The sequence below is a fragment of the Cnephaeus nilssonii genome (assembly GCF_951640355.1).
Source record: "Cnephaeus nilssonii genome assembly, chromosome: 5".
NCBI classification, from domain to species: Eukaryota; Metazoa; Chordata; class Mammalia; order Chiroptera; family Vespertilionidae; genus Cnephaeus; species Cnephaeus nilssonii.
The window spans coordinates 93406321-93429770 of NC_137076.1; the positions used below are offsets into that span (position 1 = coordinate 93406321).

General features: G+C 50.5%; 1 protein-coding gene across 1 annotated transcript; it reads left to right on the plus strand.

The window, feature by feature from the left end:
- Positions 1-10190: 10190 nt before the first annotated feature.
- Positions 10191-22157, plus strand: NIPAL4 (NIPA like domain containing 4). The gene is made up of 6 exons (XM_079773366.1): positions 10191-10262; positions 13307-13546; positions 16321-16377; positions 17543-17633; positions 19968-20128; positions 21504-22157. The coding sequence occupies exons 1-6, from the start codon at positions 10217-10219 to the stop codon at positions 22130-22132; spliced, it is 1224 nt and encodes a 407-aa protein (XP_079629492.1). The 5' UTR covers positions 10191-10216; the 3' UTR covers positions 22133-22157.
- The last annotated feature ends 1293 nt before the right edge of the window (positions 22158-23450 follow it).

The window sequence follows — 23450 nt, forward strand, 5'->3', positions numbered from 1 at the left end:
CTCCCATCATCAGTACACCCGTTTTTGTACTTGAGACCCAGGCATACAGTGCAATATACCGACCTTGTATCATAGAAATCTACACCTGAAACCTATCTGAGCCTATTAATCAATGCCACCACAATAAATTTAATTTAAAAAAAAAAAGAAAAGAAAACAATACAGATTGAACAATCACACCACTGGCCTTTTCCAGTTCATCCTGAGGTCCCAGGGACCCCATTGCTCACAGAGACACTCACCCCTACCCCTGCCTTCAGGGAATGCTCCCCCATCCCACATCCCCTCCCCATATTCACAGACTGAGCCTTCCATCGCCCTTCAAGTCTCACTCAAACACCCCTCCTCCTGAAGCCTAGGTCGCAGTTGCTCCGTTAAATACTCTCCACTCGTTCTGTACTTGACCTTGCTTTTTATCAAAATTATAATTCAAGGTTGTATGGCCAGTTATTGGACACAGGCCGTGGGTAGAGGGATTGCATCTGTCTTGCTCGCCATCACAGTGCCTGTGACTGTCACAGGGTGTGACACGTCAGAAGTGCTCCAACTATGTCTGCTGAATGAGTCCACCCCCCTGCCCCCTCAAAAAAGCTTGTAATGGTGTTAACAAGTTAGCCTGCCTTAAATCAGCAGCCATCATAAAAAAAAAAAAGGAGAACAAAGGCCTAGTTGTCTGGTGTCGATTCTAAGTGCTACGGTTGTACTATACTGGGTGGTAGGGAGGACTGGAGGTGGGATCGTGCAGAAGGGACAGGGACAAATACAAGAAAGAACAGGAAGGGATGGGCGTGAGGTTTGGGGAACAGCGTGGAAGCAGAGCCTGCTGGGAACAGTTCCTGGTGGTGGTCATTTTCTCTCTCTTGGGACCTTCCTCAGCCAAGAATTGGGGCAAAAGCTAGTAACTGGGTAAAAGCTGGTTGTTGAAAACCCAGCTCTGCTAGGAACTAGCAAGCTCTCAATCTCTCTGGACACCGTGATCCGTATTGATAAGAAGAGTTAACAGTGGTTTCACCTATTTCTCAGGTTTCTGCAAGGATCTCATGAGAGCATGCACGGACCACCTTAGCACGGCACCTGGCACACTGTCGGTGCTCAACCGCTGGGACTGGGTCAGGAAAGAGGGCTCCGCCAGCCACAGCCACTCAGGTTTTCCTCTGCAGTCACGTGCCCCTTCCTTCTCTCCAACCTGGGTTTCCACTCTGGACTCCCCATGGAGATCTCACTCACCCCCACTCCCCATTCAGTCCAAAGCTATTTTCCAACAGATTCAGGAACCGGAAAAGCCTAGATGAAGAAGAAGGAACCAGTGGAAGGGACCGTCAAGAACCCAGGCAGCCAGGTCAGAGGGGAGAAGGCAGGGCCTGGGGAAGGCCAATGGTTGGTTCAGAAAACTGGCCGGGCCCAGGAATGCTTCCCCAGCCCTCCTCCTCCCTGCAGACAGACAGAGAGCCTGCAGGCAAAGAGCAAGCAGGCCTGGGAGTCATGAGACCTGGGTCTGGTGCTAGTTTTACTAGCTCGGCCTCGTTTTCTCCATCATTAAAATGAGTGCGGTGCCCAGATGACCTCCAAGGACTCTTCCTGCCCCGACAGTCAGATTTTCACACTGAGTCCATGGCTGTGAATCTCAGCCAGCCTCGGGGCACCTGGGAAGAGAAGGGAACTGAAGTCTTAAAAGGCTCAAGACCTCACAAGGGCCAGGGACAAGCTTCAGGGGTCTGCGGTCTCTCTGAAATAGTAGGTGTGCATATAGATGTGCATTTTTTTCTTCTTTAGAGAGAGGAGTTCATGGATAGCCCCAGATTCTCAAAGGAATCCAAACAGATTCACAACTTCTGCCCTGACCTGGTGACGTTTAGACTGTATTTCCACTGTTGGGAATGATTTGGGGGATCAAGCACCCTCTCACTCCGGGTACAAATGAGAGCATGTTTGTCTCCTACAGCTGCTTGTACAAATTGCCACCAATTGAGAGGCTTAAAGCAACACACGTTTATTATCTTACAGTAATGGGCACAAGAAGACCAAATGCGACTTAGCCTCCAGGTGAAAGTCAAAGTGCCAGCAGGCTGCTTCCTTCTGAAGGCTCCAGGGAGCACGCTGCCCCTGGCTTCTGCAGCCTAGGCCGCCGCTCGGGGCCGCGGGGCCTCCATCCGGCTCTGCTTCCCTCCTCACGGGGCCTCGTCTGACTCTGACCCTCCTGTGCCCTCTTATAAGGACCCTTGCAGGCCCACCCAGATATCCCAGGATAATCTCCCCATCGCAAGATTCTTAATATAATCACATCTACAAAGTCCTGTATTTTACAATGTAAGGTAACATATTCGTAGGTTCCAGGGATTAGAATGTGGTTTGGTTTTGTTTTGTTTGTTTTGCAGGGGTGGGGACTAATATTCAGCCTACCACGGCCCTCTGGGAGGAATCGACATTTTAAATAATGATACCCTTTGATCCAGCAATTTCACGTCCACGATCTCTCCCACAGGTATAACTCTACACAGGCTTTAAGGTGTATGTTCAGGAATGTCTCTTACAGCCAAGTTTATAATACTGAAGCCTGAAAACAGCCTGCCCTGTTGGTAATCAGTAGAAATGCGGTTAAATAATTTGTGGAATGTTCATATGCTAGAATATTCTAAAAAGTGCAGTGTTCTAAGGATAATGAAGTACATGTATATGTCCTAATATGAAAAAGTCCGCAGGAAACACTGTAAAGTGAAGAGAGAAGAATGAAATACAATCTGTATAATGTGATCCCATTTTTTAAAAGAATGTACACCTTTGTGGCTATGTGTGTGTGTGATTTCTGGATGGCTGCCAAACAGTCTGTTAGTGGTGGTGACTGCCTCTTGGCGGCAGCCAGGGGATTTTTATCCTTCATTATATGCTCTTCTGAACAGCAATTTATTTATTCATTCATTTTTGCTGAAAGTGTGTATGACTTTTATAATTCAAAAACCATATGTCCCAGCTGAAATTCAGCACTTTGACCAATACTCTGAGGTCATCGTTAGGAAGCTAGGATCAGGATGCATGAGGACCGGTCTCCTCTTCCTGTAACTTCAGTCCCCATCCCCCTCCAGCTCCCCAGGCCCCTCCGGCTGAAGGAGCTAAGGGAAGAGTGGTTAGTATGCAAATGTGGAGATTCACACAGACCTGGGCTTGCATCCAAGTGCTACCACCAAGACCAGCTTTGTGGTCTTGGGCAAGACTCTTAACCTCAGCAAAACCTCAGTGTGAACTGGTGATAATACCACTTAGTACATAGTGTTGATGCGAGCACTAAAGTTAGATATGTTGAGTCTAGCACAAGGCTTAACAGTCAATGACTTGTAGGCGTTTTTCTGAATAAGCCCAACTCAGAGAAGGCGGTGAGATCCAGAGGAGGAACTTCGGTTTAGTTCGGTGCACACATCTTGAGTGCCGTGGTGTCTCCTGTCATCAGCATCGGGTTGTGAGGATTAACGTGGTACCATTGGGCTTCGGTGGTGAGAGAGATAGTAAGTATAACCATCTTGTGTGTGTGGCCTGGTGGCACCATTGAGGGCAATGAACTCTATCTTGGTTAGGAGTAGGTGTTATGAAGGCCTCAAAAACGCCTTGGGTCATGGAGATAGTCCATATTCTTCTCAGGACGGCAGCTACAAGGGTGTATACATATGTAACAATACATTGATTTCCACACATCATTTTAACATCTGTGCACTATTCTTTATGAAGTGCTGCCCCAATAAAAATGTACACTCAAAAACTTAGGATTTCTATTTCCTTTGGCCAAAAGCCAAGAGTTACTAACCTGATTCCCGTGAAAGTCAGTGCCAAGTGGTCTGTGTAGGTAGGTGTGTGCATCTTTCTGGAGCAAGCTTTACCAATTTGTGTCAGATGCTTAAAGGGATGTGGGACCCCTAGTGAGTTAAAAAGGCCCACCGAGGCCCTTCTCTACACTGAGGACTACTCCCTCATGGTTCTGCTGGCTTTGACTCAAGGTCAGACCACTCTGGGCAGACCAGGCTTTCTGGGAATGCAGAATGTGAGATGAAGAGGCACAAACATCTTTATTGGGCCAGTCGCCAAACAAGCAACGACATTTTTCTTTGGGGAGCAAAATGCAGATAATTATCACTAGTGGCTCTTTGGCTCCACTGGAAAAAAAAAAAAAGGGTGTAGCTTCCCATTGGCCCAGGGCCTTGGTCTGCAGCCAATCCCGAGGCGCGCCTCTGCCCGGCTCCCGCCTGCCTGAGGTCCACCTGGAGAAGCAGCTTTGGCCCCTGCCCCACCTGAAAAACCGGGAAGAAACCTTAACCCACGTTCTGGATTCCTTTGAGGCCCCTCATGCAGGCCCGGCTCGCAAACCAGAATTTCCAGTGTGACTGTTTGGCAGAAAGTTAATGAGCCGCCCAGGAGGACTGGGCAGCGGCTGCAGCGGATTTGCCCAAGCAGGCAGAGCCAGGTGCCCCGTCCGCGGTCTCTCTCCTTGGACCGAGGCAGGTGGCAGGGCTGCACCTGGGAGGAGGATCCTAGCACACAGAGAGCGTAAGCAACTGGCCTAGGGCCACACAGCTGCCAAGTGGCTGAGTTGGGATGCACACCTAGGCTGTCTGGTTCAGGGCCCATTCCTTTATGTAAAGCTTTTACACAGCCCAGAGGCTGGCATACACCCCCAAGCACTCAATGCAGGCGAGTGACAGGTAGACTTGGAGGTTGGGGTTTTGGATTCCGGATTCCCACCCGCTGGGGCTTTCACTCTCATGCTGGCATGGCACTCAGGAGAGTCTGGGAATTCCCCCTGAGACCAGATCGGATCACCCACACAGGAGTGTTCAGACCCACTTGGCAACAGTGTGCCCGTGTCCCAGGACCCTGACAAATGGGCCTGGAGAACTGGGAAGATCCTGCGGGCATGGCATCCCTGCAAGAGCCTCCCTGCAGTGAAGTCCCCGCTCATTCCTCTGAACCCTGAACCGGCTCTGTGGGAGCATCCCGTCGGAGGAATGGGCGATGCAAACGTTGTGTGCTCAGGAGGCACACGGGCCCCCACTGTCGACCTGGGATCTTCCAAGACTTGGCGTGAGTGGGGGATGTCTCGGCACTGCTACAGGGGAAGGGGAGGAGGGTGCAACAGGGACAGGACATGGAGGCTGAGGGGACAGGTTCAGGCTCCTGCCCTGAATCTATGAAAGAAGCTCTCTTTAAGGAGATTGGTATGTTGTCCTGCCATGTAACTTTCTGCTTGGAATAAAGATTTTGCTACCTACCTCCATCTCACACACACACACACACACACACACACACACACACACACACACACCTTTAAAAACCACTGATCTAGTGCTTCATTTCATTGCATATATTGGGGAAACTGAGACCCAAAAGGGGAAGACCTGCCTCAGGTCCCAGTGTGTTAGTGGCAGAATGGAGACTAGAACTCACATCCCCTGACTTTTTTTTTTAAGTATATTTTCATTGATTTCAGAGAGGAAGGGAGAGGGAGAGAGAGCTAGAAACATCAGTGATGAGAGAGAATCATTGATCGGCTGCCTCCTGCATGCTCCACACTGGGGATTGAGCCTGCAACCCAGGCACGTGCCCTTGACTAGAATCGAACCCGGGACCCTTCAGTCCTCAGGCCAACGCTCTATCCACTGAGCCAAACCGGCCAGGAGTCCCCTGACTTTTTAATACCAACCTCTCAGACATCAACGTTTAAAATGGATTTATTGTTTTTTAAATCTCGAAGGGAAAACAGAGCCTAAGTTTGTTCTTCATCTTCAAGTTGACGCTTCCCACTTTAAAATCAGAGTCTTCCCTCTGGCCACAAAGTCCACTGTGCCTCTGTCCTCCCTGTTCCCACATACCAGATGCTTTAGGTGCAAAGAGATGCAGGGGACAAGGGTCACTACAGTGCCCCCGATCCACCACCCTGAGGTTGCTGCCTGAGCAGGGACTCAGGCAAGCGGGAGGCAGGGAACAAGGAAGAGACCGCAGTAAGAGCTCTGAGGACCTGCTCGGCTCCCAGCGCAGCCACTTTATTATCTGCCTGACCATGAACACGTCACCAGACCTCCCAGAGCCTCACTGTCATCGCCTGCAAAACGAGGGTAACTTCCTGTGCCTCGTGAGACTAAGGACCAGAGGTTAATACATGTAAGCCACCTGCAGCACGGACGTCGTGCAGCAAGTCCTCGTTCACCTCAGCATCATTCTAACTAGTGCTGCTTTTCATGAGATCTGAAGTTCCTTTCCATACACCAAGTGCACACCCACTCCAGGGCCGAGCAATGCTGCGCTGCCACATATATTCCCCGCAGGGAGCTCTGCCCTCCCTAGGAATTTGAAACGTCTTCCACCTGTAGGCAGATGCTCCGATGTGGGAATCCCACAAATGCAGTGTGGTCAGTCTGCTGGGTTTCATCTTGGCTCCACTGCCTAATTCCAGACAAGTTACTTAACCTCTTTCTCATCTCTGAAATCGGAATCCCAGCCACACCTCACTCCTAGGCTCATGGTGAAGAGTAAATAGGACCATGTGTGTGAAATCCTTAGTGCACTGGCTCATCCTTAAAAAGTGGCCAAAAATTAATAACTCTTCTCATTTGCCCCAAGGTCAGCCCTTTCTGCCCAGAACAAACACATAGTTGGAGATAAAAGTGCCCGACTGGCATTCTTAAGTGCCACTGATTAGCAGGGTGTTGTGGGCCTGAACTTGTCCTCTCCGTGCCTCAGTTTCCCCACCTGCAAACCAAAGAGGTTGGCTTAGTTGAGGCCTTCCAGCTCTAACTCTGAAGGACGGCTGAGGAAAAGTTGTATGTCGGGCCCGTGTGGTTTCTGGATGGGCCCGGTGTTCCCAGCCACCCCATGCCGAGCAGAACCAAGACGAGGTCTGGGAGGAAGGCTCTGGCCTCCTCAGCCAGCACCTTGGTTAAGAGAGCTGCTCTGGGCGAGTGCAGCCCAGCTTGAAGTTCTGTTTCTACTGCTGGGTGTGACCTGGAAAAGTCACTTCACCCCCCTGAGCCTCAGTTCCTTCATCTGTAAAACGGGACCTAAAATGGTACCCAGAGTAATGACCACATGAGCCAGTGCCTTCAAGTGCTTAGCACACAGAGGGGAAGTCAGTACTATATTAGTGTGTCCTTTTCATCGTTATTGGTGCCCGTTGGTGTGGACCCCAGTGCTGGGCAAGGTGCTTTTCTTAGAGCCAGTCTGAGTGCACGTGAGTCCATTCCAAACATTACTTCTATGACAATAAAGCTCGTTATGAGGACAGCGGCCTCCTGGGGACCCGCCTGGAGAAGGGTGGGTGGCCTCTGCATGTCAGTCGTCCAGATTCCCATGATGCCAGGTCAGCCTGAAGATGATGGCAGCCATCCGTCCTTCCCTGCCTGCCCAGAAGACCAGCTCTGCGGGGCTGGGAAGGACTGCAAGCTGCTTCTTGCTCAGCCCTTTGCCTGGGGTAGGGATGCAGGAGAAGTGCCCCATCCGAGTCTCATGGCGTGCTCCTAGACCGAGGACCACAAGGCAGACTGGTAGCGTCAAAAAGAGCGTCTGTGCTGGATTCTTGGCTTCTGTGTTGGATTACAGGCTGAGTGCCCTCACTGGACTTCAGTTTCCTCATTTGAGAAATGAGATACTTACTAATAGAGCCTACTTCCCAGGGGTGTTGCAAAGACTACATGAACATATGTGTAACATATAGCCAGCCCTCTGTAAATAACATTCATATTACTCATGTCTCTACTCTCTATCCCCCCTCCATACCACACTGGAAACACACAGGGCATTGATTTTGGGGTTTCCTTTCAGCTGCAGAGCTGTCTGGGGTAGCAGAGTTGACCTGGGATTCCAGTCTGGAAACCTGACTGAAGCCCTCCTCTGCCTCTCTGGTGCTCTGGGACCTTCTACTGGTCACCTTCCCTCTCTGGCCCTCAGCTTCTTCCTCTAGAACAACGCCGTCCAAGAGAAATACAATGTGAGCCACATATATCATTTAAAATTGTTTAGTAGAAGTCAAGAAAATTAATTTTAATAATATAATTTTCTTAACCCATGTAGCCAAGGTATCATTTCAGCAAGTCATCAATACTAAAAAAAATTATTAATTAGATATTTTGTTCTTTTTTTTTTTTCTTACTAAGTTTGAAATCTGGATGATTTTTAACTTGGGGCAATTTTGGCAATTGTGTAGGATGTTTTTGGTTGTCACAAGGGGAGGGGCAGGGAGTGCAACCATGTGTGCTACTGGCATCTAGAGGGCAGAGACCAGGATGCTGCTAACCACCCTCCACGCATAGGGCAGCCCCCCACAACCAAGCAGAAACAGTGCCTGTTTTACACGCACAATCTAGCACAGTGCAGATCAGCCAAGAGTCACATGGAGCTGGTGGCTACCATACTGGACACGATGGCTCTATAATAGAAAACATTTAGTCATGCACTTAGAGAAGCCACGTTTTTAAGAATTGGGGTTTTGGTAAGTTTGTTTTTCTAGTCATCCCAAAATTGTTGGCCAAATGAGATGTGGCTGGCTCCCAGTGCCTGGCTGGCTAAGGGCAGAGCCCATCTGTCCCAGGCTGGTCAGACTCTTCCCAAAGCCACCCGCCCTCCCTGGGGGACTGAGCCTGGGACAGACAGTGCACCCTGTTGTTCTCTTCTGGGGAGACAACGCTGCAGGCCCTGCTACCTGCCTGACAGGGCTATTGTGGCTCCGGGAGAAAAGGGCTTTGTCGGGAAGCAGTGAGGAGCCTGCATTTCAATGGGGCCCTTCATGCCCTCACTCCCAGGATGGCAGCCCGGCGAGGCCCCGCCCCCTCCTAGAACAAGCAGGACCCTGGGCCCAGAGCGGGTGTGGAGGGCTCTCCAGTAGATCCCAGCTCCCTCCAGTTCAGCCCACTGCGCGGAAACAGGAAATTCGCCTAACTCTGAAAGGCCCTGTCTGGAAGCACAGGATGAACTCAGGACTGCCCTTAGCTCTGGGTAAGGGGGCCCAGCCCTGCACCCTGAAATGTAGTGGCTCCGCCAGTCACGAACACATACAAAAATAAGTGTATTAACAACACGTGGGCGTCTGTATCTCAGGATCTGGGCTGCACAATGCACTGTAACCTCAACGGGCTCTCCCATGATTTAAAAAGGCCAGGCCAATTGAGGCTAGAGTCACGCTTGGGTATTTGCTATTGCCTTAGTGTGCTAGAGTCCTCGAAGAGCAACTGCTACCCTTATTTTATTCACTGACTGTGGTCCCCCTATGGCATAGTCAGTCACCAGGTTAGTGACATGCATAAATAATAATAATAATAATAATAATAATAATAATAATAAAATATAAAATAAAATAAAATAAAATAAAAAATAAATAAAAAGGCCAGGCCACAGGGACCCGCTCCACCTCTCTTGTCCTCTGTTTTTATTGTTACACAACAGTAACACGGTCTTTCCATCACCCTATTTTTTAAGTGGCGATTTAGATAATTGATGCCATTGTGTTTTCCCCCATAATACATGAAGTTCTCCGGGGACAGGGACCAAGTATGACTCATTTTGGCCTCCAGTCACTTCACTTCCTTCTTTCATTCCATTTACCAAGCTTCTATCATCATTCATTCCACATGTTACCGACTATTTACTGCACACCCACTATGTGCCCAGCACTATCAGACCTACGTTGAATGAATGAGCAAGGCAGGGAGGTAGGAAGTCAGGAAGGCAGGCAGGAAGGAAAAAACCAGGGTCCTGGGAGGTGGCCCGAGAGGGCCCCAACTGGCACAGTGTCCCCTCCCATCCCCCACTTCCACCTTGGCCAGAAAACTGCCCCCTCTCCCGCCACCGTCCTGGGGCCCATCCACGATGTCACTGGAGCGGGAACTGGGTGCCAGTCCCAGCTTCGGAGGGTGGTGGCGCCCGGGGACCCGCCCCCAGCCACCTGCGCTGGGCAAGGGGCGGTGACTCCCTCTCGCTGAGCCCCGCAGCGTCCGCCCCCCAGAGGGCGTGCGCCCCTCTGCGGCAGCTCCAGTGCAAGAGGCGGGGGGTACCCCGGCCTTAGAGTTGCCCAAGACCCTGGGTGACTCCTCCCCGGGGACCCTCCCCTTCTGGGGCGCGTCATTCTCCCTACCCCTGGGTCCGACCCGGGCGGCTTCTCGCACGCCCGGGACAAGTCTCAGCCACCTGCTCCGGAGCCCGGGCGCCCGGCGCCATCCGCGCGCGTCGGTGCGTGCGCCCAGGGCCCATGGAGCCGCCCGCCAGCAATGCCAGCTATGCCAGCTGCGAGAACGGTGGGTACAGGGCCAAGAAGGGGCGGGGGGCGGGGTAGGGGGAACCCAGGGGACTGCGCGCCTTCCATTCCGCGCTCCTTTCCTTCACATCCTCTCCTGCCAGGGGCGCCCAAAACCGAGGGGTGATGTGTGGTGGTGGGGGGGGGGGGGCGGGAGTTGGGGCTGGGGAGAGAGGTCAGTACGAGTTGTCTCCCACCCAGTTCTCAGACCTACCTTGGGAAGGAGCTGGGGTTCTGGCTGACTTCCCCCATCTTGGGAGCTGGGTAGCTGAAGGGCCAATGGGAGAAAGGGGGACAAATGGGGTAGGGATGAGGGGGAAGCAGGCATTGATTGCAATAGGTCGACCTAGAGGTGTGGGATCCCAGGTTTCTTTTAATGTAATACTTGCTTCAGACTTTAGTACCTACCCATGTCTGGCTGTCTCCCTGGAGCCCACTAAAGACAGGTGAGGGCACCCCCCAACCCCACACACACCTTTTATGAAAAGGTGGGGAAAAAACAAGCCATAAGGCAAGACCCTTGGCTTTACATTGACTTCTTACCATTTAACTCCTAACACAGCCCTGGAAGGCAGGTAGATCTGATTGCCTCACTGTCTGGAGACAGAGATTCCGCTCTGGAAAGTCTGAAAACTCAGGGTAATCCAGTGGGGAAGTGGAATATAGAACGAGGGCTCTTGGGTTCTGAAACCCATACTCCCACCACTGTGCTCAGATCGTTCTTGCCACGTCTCTGCTTTCTCACCTTTCTGAGCTGTGGGGTTCCCCTGTTGTTCTAACTTCTGTCTCCGGTGAAGCTTTCAAAGCCGGCCTGCTGGGTGTTGGCTGGCTCTGGTTTCCTGACCAACAAGGTAGTTCATTTTCAGCCTCTCCTTCCCCTGGGGGAGAACACGTTCCCCGGCCCTCGTGTATTCTGGAAGAGAAGCAGGAATGATGTGGCCCAGCACCTGCTTGTCCGATGGCATCCTTCCCAGAACTGGATTGCCTTTGGCCCTCAGCCCTCTCCCTTTTTCTTTTTATCCCTGTGGGAGAACTTGACTCAGTGTAGGGTGCTGTGCCCCTGGGGGCTTCGACCTCTCCGAAACAGCCAAACCCACATGGGCCCTTTGGTTCCACCTGCTGGAGGTGCCCCTCCAGGAGGGCAGGGGATGGCGTGGGGGTGGGCTTGTCCTTCCCCTTGGGAGTCGCCTTCCTTGGCCCACGTCCTCCCAGGCTCTGGCTCATTTCCTGAGCGCAGGGAACTCCCAGACTTGACTCTTGAGGAACAGGAGTGAGCAATCAGAACGAGTTTGATTAGGGGCCGAGATGGCTTCTTGTCTCATCTTCTCTCGATTGTGACACTGATGTCAGAAAGACAGGTCGCCCACTGTAAAGGACGCATAGGTATCCGCTGGGGGGTTCCACACCCCGCTGCCACTGGGTGTGTGACACAAGTTAGTACTTCCCCTTCTCGGGGCCTCAGTTTCCCCAGCTGAAAGGGGGCTAGACAGGTGCCTTCTAAGGACTGTTCCAGCTCGGCGGGTCCATGCTTCTGTGCCAAGGAAGAAAGGTCAACATTGCCCTTGTTTAGTTCCACCGAGATGCCACTCTGCGGGCTGGGTATTCCAAAGCCAGAGCTGCTTGACTTTGAATTATTGCAAGCTTGGTCCAGGCTTACATCCCTGACCCAGGATACGGGTCTTTGTGACACACAGTTAGAAAAAGACCTACCACCAGAGGTCACAAATTCAAAAGCCTACAAGGGCTGAGTACGTAAAAAAAATGACTGAAGGAAGCCTGGTATGGACTCTGGGGCATGGCAAAGAGCATGTCCGGTCTAGGGGGTCAGCGGTGCTCCGCGGCAGCCCATTGTAACAGTGGGCAGGTCTGCCCCATAAGGTAACCAAGAGCTGCATTTTCATGAGAAATCTCCTGGTTTTTAAATGTTGGTAACAAATTCATATTTTAAAATAACCCTCAAGAGGCCAAATGAAACACCACCACCCCCTTGCTCCCTATTCTGAGGGATGGTGGTGGTTGAGAGCATGGGCTTTGGTGGAAGGTAGTCTTGGGGTCCAATTCTGGCTTCACCAATTTCCAGCAATGTAGCCTTAGGCAGGTTGCGGAACTTACCAGGGTCCCAATTTCTCCAGCTAAAGCCCTGGACATGATAACTGTGCCATTTTCCTGATGGGGAGGTTCATGGAAAGCCCTGGAGCAGAGGCCCACGTGGAGGACCATTGGCTATGCTTTGTGCTGTTCCTTGAACTTGGACAGCTTAGCTTTTTGACTAAGGGTCTGCCCCTCAGGCCCAAGTTTGTCCTCTTGTCCTCGGTGTTTGTGCCAGAAGGGCAAGCAGAGGGCTCTGGGGCATGAGGGCGGATTCAGACTCACAAACTCTAGGACTTAGAAAGCAAAATACAATCAGAATCTGAGAGAGACACTGGTCCCACTGGCCACAAGCACGGGAGGTCTCAGAAGTAAGGCCTGGGAATGGTCAGTTATAACAAACTCAACGCTTATATGTCATCATCCTCAGGCCTAAGAAGGGCTGTGGGCTCTCTAACCTCACTGCCTCATGTTACCTGTCAGGGTCTCCATTGTGGCTGCTAGGGAGATGTAAGTGAGGAGGTCTCCGGAGGGAGAATCCCTGTGCGATCCTGATCTGTTGGAGGCCCGGAAGCTGGGAGGGGATTCCTGTGGAGGTGGGAGGTTGGACTCAAGGAGAGCTCGGGGACCCTGCCTGTTGTTTGGGCATCAGAAGAGCTGAGTGGCTAGGTGCTGGAGTTCGGGAGTCCATCTGTGCTCGTAGGCGAGGTGCCTGACCTCTCAGGGCTTCCAAACCCGTGTCTGTGAAATGGGATTGAAAGACAAGTGGTTATAAGAATCTGATGAGTTCATGCAAGCCTGGCGTAAGCTCTAGTGAATGCTAACTGCTGTTTTTAGGTGGGGGGCCCAGGGTGCGGATGGAGTCCTGCCATGGTTGAAGCATGGGGTCTGAAAAGGTGGTTGATTCTAATATTTTTAAAGCGTGCCGATGTCTCTCACCCTGGTCTTCCCGCCTAGGTTCCCTGATCACCCTATACTGCTCCTCCCAGCAAGTCCTGTGCCAGATCGTCGGTGACCTCAACCCCCAGGCGCCCAGCAATGTCACCTCTAACAGCTGGCATGAGAGGTTCACGAAGAACTACAGCTTCTACGTCGGCCTGGGTCTGGCCTTCCTGTCCTGCTTCCTCATCGGCAGCAGCGTCATCCTCAAGAAGAAAGGCCTCCTGCGTCTGGTGGCCTCGGGGGCCACGCGGGCTGGTAGGCTCCTGGGGCAGGGGGGCGGGGGGGGAGGTAGAGATGAGGTGCTGGGCAGCTGAACCCTCAGACAGCCCTGTGAACCTCCCTTCACTGCAGCAGTTTGAGAGCCTGGCCTGGAAGGGCGCAAAAGGCTCACTGTCAACCCCATTGGGAATCCAGTCCAATATATCCTGACATCCTTCCTCATGATCAGTTAACTGGGGTGAAGAGAGGGAAGAGTCTCAGGGCCAAGAATCAGAAACCCCAGGTCTAGTCCCAGTTTTATTTCTTATCAGCTGTGTCATCATAGACAAGTCACAACTTCCCTACAAAATGAGACTACAAGTACCTCTGTCTGGAACAATGTCAGACACTACTGTGCCCTCACTTGCTAGCATATTGACCCCCTTTATGGGCTACACACAATTGTGGAATCTCTGTCCACAGGGATGTGCTTGTTTGGAAAATAAGATTTGTACCCATAAAACATTTCTTGAGAAATGGCATCACGTGTACAAGAATGTCCTCATTTAATCATCATTCATTGTGTACCTGATGTGTGCCAGGTGCCACGTTGGACAGGGGACGCAGTGCCCTGGGGCATTGAATCTGGTGGGAGAGACAGGCATGACAGTAGGCAGTTGTTCCATTGTGTGTTAAGTGCTGTCATGGGAAAAATAGGATGCTATGGCAGTATTTTGGAAAGGCATGTAAAGCCTGGGCTTTGGGGGTTAGGGGAGGTTTTCTGGAAAAGCAATTCAGAAGCTGAGACCTAAATAATGAGGTGATAACAAGGTGAGGGGGGGAAAGGAGGATGTAGTGTTCCAGGCAGAAAGAACAGCATGTGCGAAGGCTCAGAGGTGAGAGAGCATGAGTGGTGTTAGAAACTGAATGTAGTTCAGGATGGCTGGAGCATGGCCAGGGAAGAGATGGTGTTGGGGTCAGATAATGATGGGTCGAGTAAACTGGGCTTCAGAATTTGAGTGTGATTGTAAGTGACCGAAATTTATGATGTGAGATGTTTCCTGGTGGCTGGGTAGAGAATGAATTAGGGATAAGTTGGAAGACCAATTAGGGGAGAGAGACAACAGAACTTTGTCTGGGCCTGAGAGAGAGGATTGAGCATGGAGACAAGTGGTGGAGTCCATTTTTGGAGGTAGAACTTACTGGGATTGATGTTGAAGGGGACGGTAAGAACACGAGTCAATGATGACACAGCTTTACAGTTTGAGCAACTGGGGAGATGAGGGTGCTGTTTTGAGAGATGAATAATGCAGGAGGAGCAGGTTTGTGGGAAGATGATGTGTTCAAGTTGGGACATGTTCAATTTAATTATCTGCTATTTTAATATCTTCTGAGATTTCAAACCTTAGAGTAAAATGCTTTCGGAGCTGTTAACTTTTTTGTGTGTACGTGTGAGAGATTTTAACTCCTTTAGGAACCTAAAGACCTTCTTAGAAAAATGGGAATGTACAAAAAGTGACATGCAATTTTGGATTTTCACAGAACCATCTTTAACCCAGCCATTATCATCATCATTGCTAATATTATTGAGTATTGACTATGGACCAGGCTCTGTGCCCACCATGTGAGCAAAGCAGACACAATTCCATTTTAGTGGGAGAAATGTCAGAAAATAAATAAATCGATTCACATTATAGATGATACACGTGAGGAAGAAGAAGAGCTGGGTGAGATGATAGAAAGCCCCAAGGGAGAAAGGTCACTGAGGCAGCATCACTCAGGAGAGACCTATAGAGTGGGTGTAGATTCAGGCAAATATCCTTAAGGAGACTATTCTGAACACAGAAAAGCATGTGCAAAGGTCTTAAGGCCAAGCCCGGCAGGTGTGGCTCAGTGGTTTAGCCTTGACCTATGAACCAGTAGGTCACGCAGTTTGATTCCTGGTCAGAGCACATGCCCAGGTTGTGGGCTCTATCGCCAGTAGGGGGTGTGCAGGAGGCAGCCAATCAATGATTGTCTCTCATCATTGATGTTTCTATCTCTCCCTCTCTGAAATCAATATATATATATATATATATATATATATATATATATATATATATATGACTCATCATTTTTGAAGAACTAAAATAGAGCCTGAGCAGCTAGATTGTAGTAAGAAGAGTGGCAGGAGATGCCTTGGGAGAGGTGAGCAGGGTCAAAACTATGAACTTGTTCATAGTTTTTATCCTAAGAGTATTTGGAAGCCATTGGCCAGCTATAAGCTGAGAATGACTAAATCTTAGACCACTGGCTGCTATGAAAGGAATGGATTATAATGGAGTTGGGTGGTGCCGTGGAGAGGACACATGTAAGATGCTTTTTGGAGACAGAATCAGCAGGATGGACTGGATGCAGAAGGTGGAGGGGTGGGAGGAGTCAAGGGTTAAGCCTGGTTTCTGGCTTCAGCAACTAAGTACATGTAGGTGCCAGTTACTGAGTTTCATTTGGTGGGTGGATAGGGAGCAGGTAAAATCAAGAGTTCCATTTAGGTCAGAGTTTGAGGTGCCTTCGAGAGATCCAAGAGATGTCAAATAAGCAACTGGATATACATCTGGGCTCAGAAGGAAGGATCGGGGCACATACATGAAATAGGGACACTAGCACAGAGTCAGTATTTAAACTTTGGGGAATGGGTGAACTCACGGGGAAAGGGCCCAGAAGCAGGCGCGGAGGACTAACCACAGCTAACACACGTTGAACCTCAGAGATTGTGGAGCGAAGGCAGAGACAGAAACGGTGCCGGAGGAAGTGTGGCCAAGCTCTAACTTGGTGTCCCTTTCTTTCTACAGTGGACGGGGGCTATGGCTACCTGAAGGACTCAATGTGGTGGGCCGGATTTCTCACCAGTAAGTGGGGGCTTTGCTACCAATGACCGTGACCTATTGATGGCAGAGGCCGAGATGAAAGGAAGGGTGGAGGGGACGCTTCTGTCTCTAGTGTGCAAAGTATGAATGTGAGGCCCAGGTTTTCAGGGGGAAGCCTGAGAGTCTTTGCAGGTAGAACATCTTACCTGCGTCTCAGATCACTTTCTCAACCCCAAGTCAGTTTTTCATCCATGAAGCATCCGTTCCCAGAGAGGTTTGTACAGAGCTGGTCATGATAAAAGAGCAATTTCTCAACTTCCCCTAAAATATAGGGAGATATCATTGTCTGTTGGCGTCTCTTGGACTTCTCCGTGCAGAAGCTGGTGCTCCTGAGCCAGTTCCTCCATTCCACAGGCAATCTGTGGGTTCACTTAGAACAAGGCTGGTCTGCCACTGAAGGTTTGCCCAAATTTTCACATTCACACAGTTCCACCCACCCTCTATGGCTTTTAAGCCCTAATTCTTTCAGATGGAAAATTAGCCAGCTTTCCATTTATAATTCCCCACGTCGCGTTTTGATTGCAGTCCTAGCCAGAGCTATCCCATTTATCATCTTGCTTTCAAAGGGCAGACCCAGGTCATTCTCTTCCAGCGGAGAGACAGAAGAGGCATGGCAGGAGTCTGCAAACGGGGGAGAATTGGGCCCTTTGAGAATGTCAGGCTTTCTAACCACCTGCCTCTCTGTTGTAAACCACCCACAGTTCCTCTAGGAAAGATGACTCTGGACCAGTTGGTACCTGGAGAATTGATAACTATAACTGTTTCTTTACTTGATAATTAACACTTTTTAGAACTTATCTTAAAGATACAGAGCAAATATGGGCAGTCCTTGAGACACACTTAACTATGCCTGGACTAGAAGCCAAGAGACCTCAACAATAAGATCATGTCTACTCACAGCCATGTCATGTGACTTTGAACTCCGTGCCTAGCTTCCCCATCTTTAACATGGAAAGATTGGATCAGGATGACCTGGGCCTCGCCTTCTGATCAGATTCTCCAGGGAGAGAGCATGAGGATCAGGACTTTAAGGACTGCTAGTCTGGGGTTCTGTGAATGGCCCAACACTGAATGAAGCCGTCTCCACCCAGATTCATTTGGGCTGGAGATGGGGCATTGGAGCCTCTTTTCTCTCTTCATTTCCTAGTGGCTGCAGGAGAAATCGCCAACTTCGGGGCCTACGCATTCGCTCCTGCGACGGTCATCACACCTCTGGGAGCGCTGAGTGTCCTCATCAGGTTATTGTCACCTCTCTTGCTTTCCCTGGCTCTTTCCTATTTTCAGTTTGTTGAGATCTGGAACTGCCAAGTGAGGTCAACTGCCCCTTGCAATGAGGGACGTGGGTCGGTCCAGCTCCCACAGGAGGCATTATCTGTTCAGAGCTCTGGCTCCTGGAATTGCTTGCTGCCAGTGGCTCTAGCATCTCCTCATCTCACCGGGCAATGGAGGAGCAGGCCAAGTCCAAACCCATGGGAAGGGTTTCCACTGCCAACAGCCCAAACGTCTCACATCAGTGTTTTGGTTCCCCGATAGGAGAAGCTTACTAATGAAAAGCATGAACCCAAGGTGAACATGCCCTGAGTTCTCACCGTAGCTCTACCACTTCGTAGTTTCGTTACCATGTGCGAGTCACTTAGCCTCTCTAAGCCTCCGTTTCCCCACCTGCTAAATGAGGATGCTAATAACACCTACTTGAAGGCATTGCCACAAGGACTAAATGAGATCATGCACAGAAAGTGCATGTTAGACTGGCATTGAAAAGGAACCATGGCTAACATATATGAACGGCTTACTATGTCCTAGATGTTCTAAATGAATTCCGTATAGTAACTCATTTAATCCTGACAGCATCCCTGCTAATAGTAGGGGAGACCTGAGGCCCAGAGAGGTTAAGCAACTTGGACCTCGCAGGTCCTAAGAGGCTGAGCTGGGTTTCGCACCAGCAGTCTCATGTGAGTCTGGGTGCTCAGCCACTGTGCTGTGTTGCCTTGCAAACATTAGCTAGTTTTAAAAATAACTGATGCTCAATGTGTGTGCTTCCCATTGTCCCTTTCCTCCCGATCCACAAACACAGTTCTTCTGTGGGGGTCCTGTAGCCCCATTTGAAGCTGCCTTGAATTGGCTTAACCTTGGAGCCCGGGGAGATCCTAGCCACCCATACCCAGCATCTATGATTTCGCCGCTTCGTACTCCTTGGTGACAGCTTTGCAAGATTTACATAGTCAAAAACAACAACTAGAGCTGTGACTCATCTTGCATAGTTGGCTGCGGTAGCCGTTACCACGACTGCCTACCGATTCATTTACAAATTCCCACCCGTGGGAAGTTGGGAGGGTCGGAAGTCCTCCAGGGTGTGACCTCTGCCCAAGCGAAGGCACCAGGCTCTCTTGAACAGGCCGCGTGGGTAAAATGTTTTTGGTCTTTTTAGAGGAGAGATGAGAGACATCCCAAGGAGCTTGGGCATTAATCCCCTCCAACTGGGCCTGGGTCAGATAATAGATTTTTACCTTAAACGCATCCTTTGTAAAGAAACAAAAGCATGCCCCAGAGATTATATCGTTCTTGCCTGATTTCCCTCCCTTCTCCCTTCTTCCGTCACCTCTGCTAGCTCATCTGGAAGATGTGAGGGGAATGAAAATTACATCATCTAGGAACAGCAAGGAAGTAGGGGTACTTTGCCCAGAAAAGAAAGAGAAATATATGTACTACTATATGTAATACTTTAAACAATTAAAAAAAAGAGAGAGAGAACTGGAAAAAAAAAGAAGAGGAGACTCAGGGAAGTCATGAGGATTCTCTGCAGTGATGTGTAGAGGAAAACCCACAGGCTTTATAATGAGACAGAACTGGAGCTCAGATCCTGGCTCAGCTACTAACCAGTGGTATGACCTTTCCAAGTTATTTTAACTTCTGTGAGACTCAGTTTTCTCATCTATGTAATGGGGATAGCATATGTTACTTCTCAAGGAGTCGTGAGATGCTAGTGAGATAATAAATAAAAAGTTCCTAGTGTAATACGTAGTACGTAACACAGGCCTGAGACACAGGCCTAGAATTGTTATTGTGGTTGTTTAGATTGATATACAAAAGGAAAAGGGAATAGATTTGTTCCGTATGGCTCAAGGAATAGAAATGGAATAATGAGTACAAACTGCCATAATTTTGGTGTATAATTAAAATGAGCCTACAGTGGATTCATTTGCCTTGTGAAGGGGTGAGCTGCTTGCCACCAGAGGTAGACAAGCCAAGGCTGAAAGCCGTCTGTTTGCAAAGACGTGCTCATCGGGTAGGAAGTTAGACAAGAGTGCTTTGAAGGACTCTTCCAAACCTTCTGTTGTGGAATACTTCCAGTCTCTAGAGTGAAAGGAGCTCCCAGGCATGTCCTCCGTCCCACCAGCACACCCCCGTAACCCTCAATCAGTGAGGGCTTTGGGGGAGTCTGGAAAAGCTCCCCTGTGAGAGAGGAGTGCGTCCTCTGTTGTTCTCGGGGACCCCTTGCTCAGACCCCGTTTCTCTCCTGGGAGCTGCACAGGCCTGGCTGCCTCATCGCGTCCTCCCATTCCCACCCGCAGTGCCATCCTTTCCTCCTATTTCCTGGGAGAGAGTCTGAACCTGCTGGGGAAGCTGGGCTGTGTGATCTGTGTGACTGGCAGCACAGTGATGGTGATACATGCCCCCGAGGAGGAGAAGGTCACCACTGTCATTGAGATGGCTGCCAAGATGAAAGACACAGGTAGGCTCCAGGCCCCCCTCCTCCCCCGCAGCCCCTCTCCCTCCACCCCTGAGCAGGAAAGCCCTGGGGGATGAACCAAGTGGAAGGGCTGCCTGGGTTGGGAGCATCTCAGGTGCTGCCACCTGGAGGCGAAGGCAAGCTAAAGAAAGGTGGCGGCTGGTGCTAAGGCCAGCTTATAGGTTTCCCAGCCTGATATGCCCACCCCATTTATTCAGTGTTTAGTATGTGCCAGGCACTGTGCTGAATGCTTTATCCGCATTGGCCAGGGGTGGGGAACGTCCAGCCCGTGGGCCATATAAGGCCCATGAAATCATTTGGTCTGGCCCTGCCAAAGCATTAGGGGTGAGTTAATGAAATGTTTGACCAAAGAGAGCAGGCTAATTTTTAAGTGGATACTTTTGTATGGCCTGAGAATGATGTTATAAATATCCAAATGGCCCTTGGCAGAAAAAAAGGCTCCCCACCCCTGGCATTGTCTTTGTCAGTTGTGGCTGCTATAACGGAATACCGTAGACTGGCTGGCTTATAAACAACAGCAATTATGTCCCATGGTTCTGGAGGCTGGAAAGTCCATGATCAAGGTGCTGGCAGACTGGGTGTCTGGCGAAAGCTGACTTCCGGATTCATAGATAACCATCTTCCCACTGTGTCCCATGGGCAGAGGGGTGGAGGGAGTTCTCTGAGGTCCTTTAATAAGGACACTAATCCCATTCCTGAGGGCTCCATCCTCATGACCAATCACCTCCCAAGGGCCCCACCTCCAAATACCATCACTTTGGGGATTATGTTTCAACATATGAATTTGGGGGGACACATTCTGTCTTACAGCATACATTATCTCATTTAATCCTGTGAGAAAAGCTCTCTGTGGAAGGTCTTTTTTAAAAATATATATATATATATTTTATTTATTTTTACAGAGAGAAAGGGAGAGAGATAGAGAGTTAGAAACATCGATGAGAGAAAAACATCTATCAGCTGCCTCCTGCATGCCCCCTATTGGGGATGTGCCCGCAACCAAGGTACGTGCCCTTGACTGAAATCGAACCTGGGACCTTTCAGTCCGCAGGCTGATGCTCTATCCACTGAGCCAAACCGCTTTTGGCTGGTCTTTTTTTTTTTTTTTAATCTTTATTGTTGAAAGTATTACATAGGTCCTCCTCTCCACCCCCATTAACCTCTTCTAGCCCGCTCCCATCCGCCCCCCCCCTCACCACCCCCATTGTCCATGTCCACGGGTTATGCATATATGCATACAAGTTCATTGGTTGATCTCTTCCCGCCCACCCTCCCCAGGAAGGTCTTATTATTAGCCTTACTTTACAAATGAGGAAACCACGGCCTTGGGGTTTCTCTGTCCCCCTCTCCTCTGAAGGGTACATCGTGTTTGCTGTGCTGCTGCTGGTCTTCTGCCTCATCCTCATCTTCGTCGTCGCCCCACGTTACGGACAAAGGAACATCCTCGTCTACATCGTCATCTGCTCTGTGATCGGGGCCTTCTCGGTGTCTGCCGTCAAGGGTCTGGGCATCACCATCAAGAACTTCTTCCAGGGGATGCCAGTCGTGCGGCACCCCCTCCCCTACATCCTGTCCCTCATCCTCGCCCTTTCGCTCAGCACTCAGGTCAACTTCCTCAACAGGGCGCTGGACATCTTCAATACCTCCCTGGTGTTCCCCATCTACTACGTGTTCTTCACCACCATCGTGGTCACCTCCTCCATCATCCTCTTCAAGGAGTGGCACAGCATGTCCGCCGTGGACATCGTGGGCACCCTCTCGGGCTTCATCACCATCATCCTGGGTGTGTTCATGCTTCATGCTTTCAGAGACCTGGACATGAGCCAGACACGCTTGCCCCACATGCACAAAACCCCCACCCCGGCCCCCGCCCCCGAGCCCACTGTCATCAGACTCGAAGACAAGAATGTCCTCGTGGACAATATAGAACTCTCCAGGACCCCCTCGCCAGAAGAGAAGCCCAAAGTATTTATCGTCCATTCTTAAAGCTCAGGGATCCCGAGTGAGGATGAGCCCCGTGGTACAGCCTGACTTCTCGGCGTGGGAAGTTATTTTCAGCACAGCTGTTACCACCGACGGGCTCTCGTTTCTGAGACGTTCATTTATACCTCATCGCTGTTTCCAGGAGGAAAACCCTTACCCACTGAGTGGTGGGGACAGAACTTCCTGGGATCACAGCCTCAGTGACCAAACGCCCTGCTTATACTGTTGCCAGCAGGACCCCTGGACCTCCCTTCCCACGTGTTTCCTGGGTGCCATCTGTATGTGGGTGGGAGGAAGACAGAATCTGACCTGTTGAATGTAGCACAGTCTAAGGACTTCCCTGAGATGTTGGTCGTCAGGAAATCCTCAGCGCCATTCTCCTGAGACTGACTCGCCATTCCTCAGCCCAAAGACGAGGCTCAGTGCGATCGCCATGCCTCCCTGTCCAGAGACACAGCTAAGGAAAAATGTCTTGCTGCTTTCACCGCTTCCTCTTTCTTTGGAGACAGAAATAAGACCTCAACTGACCTTCTTACTGTGAAAGTCACCTGGTGTCTCAGGGAAACATTTTCACCAGCCCCACTTCCCAAGTACTCCAGTCCAGAGGTGGGCATCTTCGTTCCCATGGCCTCCTCCCCCATGCCTGCCCCTCTCCTCTCTCCTTACATCTTAAGGAGTCCGTCGCTGAGATGTTCAGGCAGTTATCTCAGAACTCAAAGCAAAGCGACAACCACCACAACGAAAGATGCTTCGCAGCCAAGCTCCGCTGGCCAAACCCAGTGTGTCCTTCTGCCTCAGAGAACAGCAATTGCACTGCTCTTAAACGGGCCCTGTCGAGCTATTGGCAGATGCACTTTTCCTTTCATCGAGGAGTGAAACAAAATATTTGGAAGATGGGGAGAGTGAAGAGCAAAGTCAGGATTTGGCAGGAAGCAGCCACTGGCTCCATGGAAACCAGGAGCTAACTTTTGTGTTTACTTTGGTGCCCAACCAACTCCCCAGGCAGAGAGGGCTCTGGGTAATTTCTGGGCTCCAGCCTTAGAGGCTTGGCCATTGGGATCAGCTTTGAACTTCAGTGACCAAGTGGAGTGTAGGCTTGGCACGGGAGCATCTGGCTGTTGACCAGATTGCCACCAAGCCCCCAGTTCCCCTGATGAGCTGCCCACCTGGGAAGCAGCGTGTCATGATGCTCCAATACCACCTGCTTTGGGGACTGCTGTGGGTCCCCTCACACTTGGCCAGAGGCACTCACAAAACAGGAGCAGCTGGAAAGAGAGATACTTGATATCCTTCCCTTCAACTCTGCTTTCCAGCTGCAGGA